Source organism: Penaeus chinensis, chromosome 13, assembly GCF_019202785.1.
Source record: "Penaeus chinensis breed Huanghai No. 1 chromosome 13, ASM1920278v2, whole genome shotgun sequence".
Taxonomy (NCBI): Eukaryota; Metazoa; Arthropoda; class Malacostraca; order Decapoda; family Penaeidae; genus Penaeus; species Penaeus chinensis.
The window spans coordinates 6,161,526-6,164,025 of NC_061831.1; the positions used below are offsets into that span (position 1 = coordinate 6,161,526).

At 33.3% G+C, this 2,500-nt stretch overlaps 1 protein-coding gene across 1 annotated transcript in view; it reads right to left on the reverse strand.

The window, feature by feature from the left end:
• The window catches only part of LOC125031440 (protein kinase C-binding protein NELL2-like), a 14,417-nt gene that overhangs the window by 7,713 nt on the left and 4,204 nt on the right, over positions 1 to 2,500 (reverse strand). The window contains exons 5-6 of the mRNA XM_047622177.1: positions 842 to 964; positions 574 to 696 (exon numbers count right to left, since the gene is read on the reverse strand). Of these exons, the coding sequence (XP_047478133.1) occupies positions 574 to 696; positions 842 to 964 (246 nt within the window). The remainder of the gene's footprint in view (positions 1 to 573; positions 697 to 841; positions 965 to 2,500) is intronic.

Genomic DNA, 2,500 nt, shown 5'->3' on the forward strand with positions numbered 1-2,500 from the left:
ATTATATAAAGACAGTGTATATATTCCCGTCTTATCGTCTGATATATATTTAATTGTCACTGAAAGGTGAGGCCGCAAGGGAAATAAGCAGATTTATAGATGACTCAATAAGTTTTTAGAATAAATGACGATAATTTGTGAAGTGAAAAATAGATGACCATGAAATTAGGTTTAATGATTATCATAGCAATGGTGGTGAGAATAACAATGGTAGTAATGATGATAATGATTACGATGATGTTGATGGTGTGGTGATGATGATGATATGATGACGATGGTGATGATGATCGTGATGATGATGGTGATTATGATCATCATCATCATGATGGTGGTGGTGGGATGATGATGGTGATGACGATGATGATGATGATGGTGATGATGAAGATAATCATCTTCATCATCATCATCTCCATCATTATTATCATGATCATAACCATTATAGTCATCATGATGATAATAAAATCAACTGATTTAAATACTTTCACCTTTTGCGTGCGCGTGTGTTTGCATATGCCTGCGTGCGTGCATATGCGTTTTTTTATGCGTTTTTATTACGCAGTCATGGTGCTTTACCTGTGCAGTTGGCCCCGTCCCCTAGGAAGCCCCGGTTGCAGGCACACCTATAACTCCCCACCGTGTTGATACACATTGCATTCACGTCGCAGTTGTGTGCCCCGAGAGCGCACTCATCCGTCTCTGAAACGTGTAACCTTATACAGTCCTCTCCCCTCGAGGCGTTGCGTTGACATATATACATCGTGATACAAAGCTGAATTAGGTTTATTAAGAGAAAGAGTTAGATCAAAACGGGATATCTTTTTCACTTTTAGGAGAAATTTACCGTAGCATCTCACTCCGTCTCCCTCGAAACCGTCTTTACAAACGCACAGATAACTGCCGGGGGTGTTACTGCATGTGGCACTGTGATGGCAATAGTGGGTGCCAGCTGCGCACTCGTCGACATCTGCGGAAGATCAGTTAACAGGCCAGGGCACATTTCAGGCAGGCAGGTCAGGTTACAGCCAAGTAGAATCGAGGCTAAATGTTGTAATATGCTGACAAAGATACTTGTCTTTTGTTTTGAAATAATTCCCTTGTGATCTATTCAGCCTTGGTAAGCTTCGAAATAAGAAGTTAGGGTTATATATTCTGATTAAAAAGGTAACTACATGTAGTAAAATCACTTCAGTTCCAAAATACAGACTTAGGCTTACGTATTCTTTGTAGAGATTGTGATACAATTAATTAAATCACTTTTTATATTTAGTAGATGCTACTGCCCATATTTACCAAATATGAATACAAATGTAAATGTTTTGAAATCTTCTAATTAATAGTATTAGAAAAAGAAAAAATAGAAAAAGAGGAGTTACACCCACTACGAAACTGATAACTGTGTTATAGAAATAACAATGATGATAATAATGATAATAACAATAACTATAATGATGGTAATAACAATAATAATGATAATAATAACAATAAAGATAGTAATAATAATTATCATTATGATAATAATAATAATAATTACGATAATAATAATAATAACAATAATAATAACAATAATAATAATAATTATTATTATTATTATTATTATCATAAATAAGTATTGTTATTAGAATGATAATGATAATAATGATAAGAATAATGATAAATATAATAACAACAAAAATAATAATATCAATAACAATGATAAAGATAATGATAATGATGATAATACCAACATCATCAACAATAATAATGACACTTATAACAATAACACTGATATCAACGATAACAGTGATAATAACAACAAAGATTACGACCACATCAATAATATTAATCACCATTATATTCAATGTTGTTAGTGGCACTACTAGTATATTAATGAATACAACGGAAAGCAACAGCAGGGAAGCAGGACTGGCACGTTTGCGGCAAATTACATAGAACTGGGAAATATGACCAATTTTAAAAACAAATCTGGGGAAATCAGCAAATTCGAGGAAAGCCAGGGGAATTGTTTTGAGTAACCCGTAAAAAAAAAATTATATTGAATTAATTTAGTATTTCTTAAAATAAAAAAATAAAAAATAAAAAAATTATACATATACATGTGTATTGGGTCAAAACATCTACGGAATTTGATCTCCATAATGAAAGAGACTGAAGGGGTCGCTACAAAACGCCTTACCCCAGGGCCAAAGAAACTCCGCTAAGCTATATTTATACAGTAGGTAGCATGGCGCACTGGAATATACCAAGATTGTATTTTTATTTGGTTGTTTTGGGCTATAGATATAACGTAAAGGTGAAATTGGCTTGAACAGGTAATGTTTAGATACCTGTGTTTGCAAGTAGCTTATTAGAAGTAGCTGTGTAAGATAATTTTCAATACAACATAGGGAACTGCGAAACATTTCCTAAGCACGACTATACAGATGGAAAATTATGATCATAGACTGATATTGTGATTTGTGAATAGAGGATGCAGGAATTATACTTTTGAGTAATTTCATAT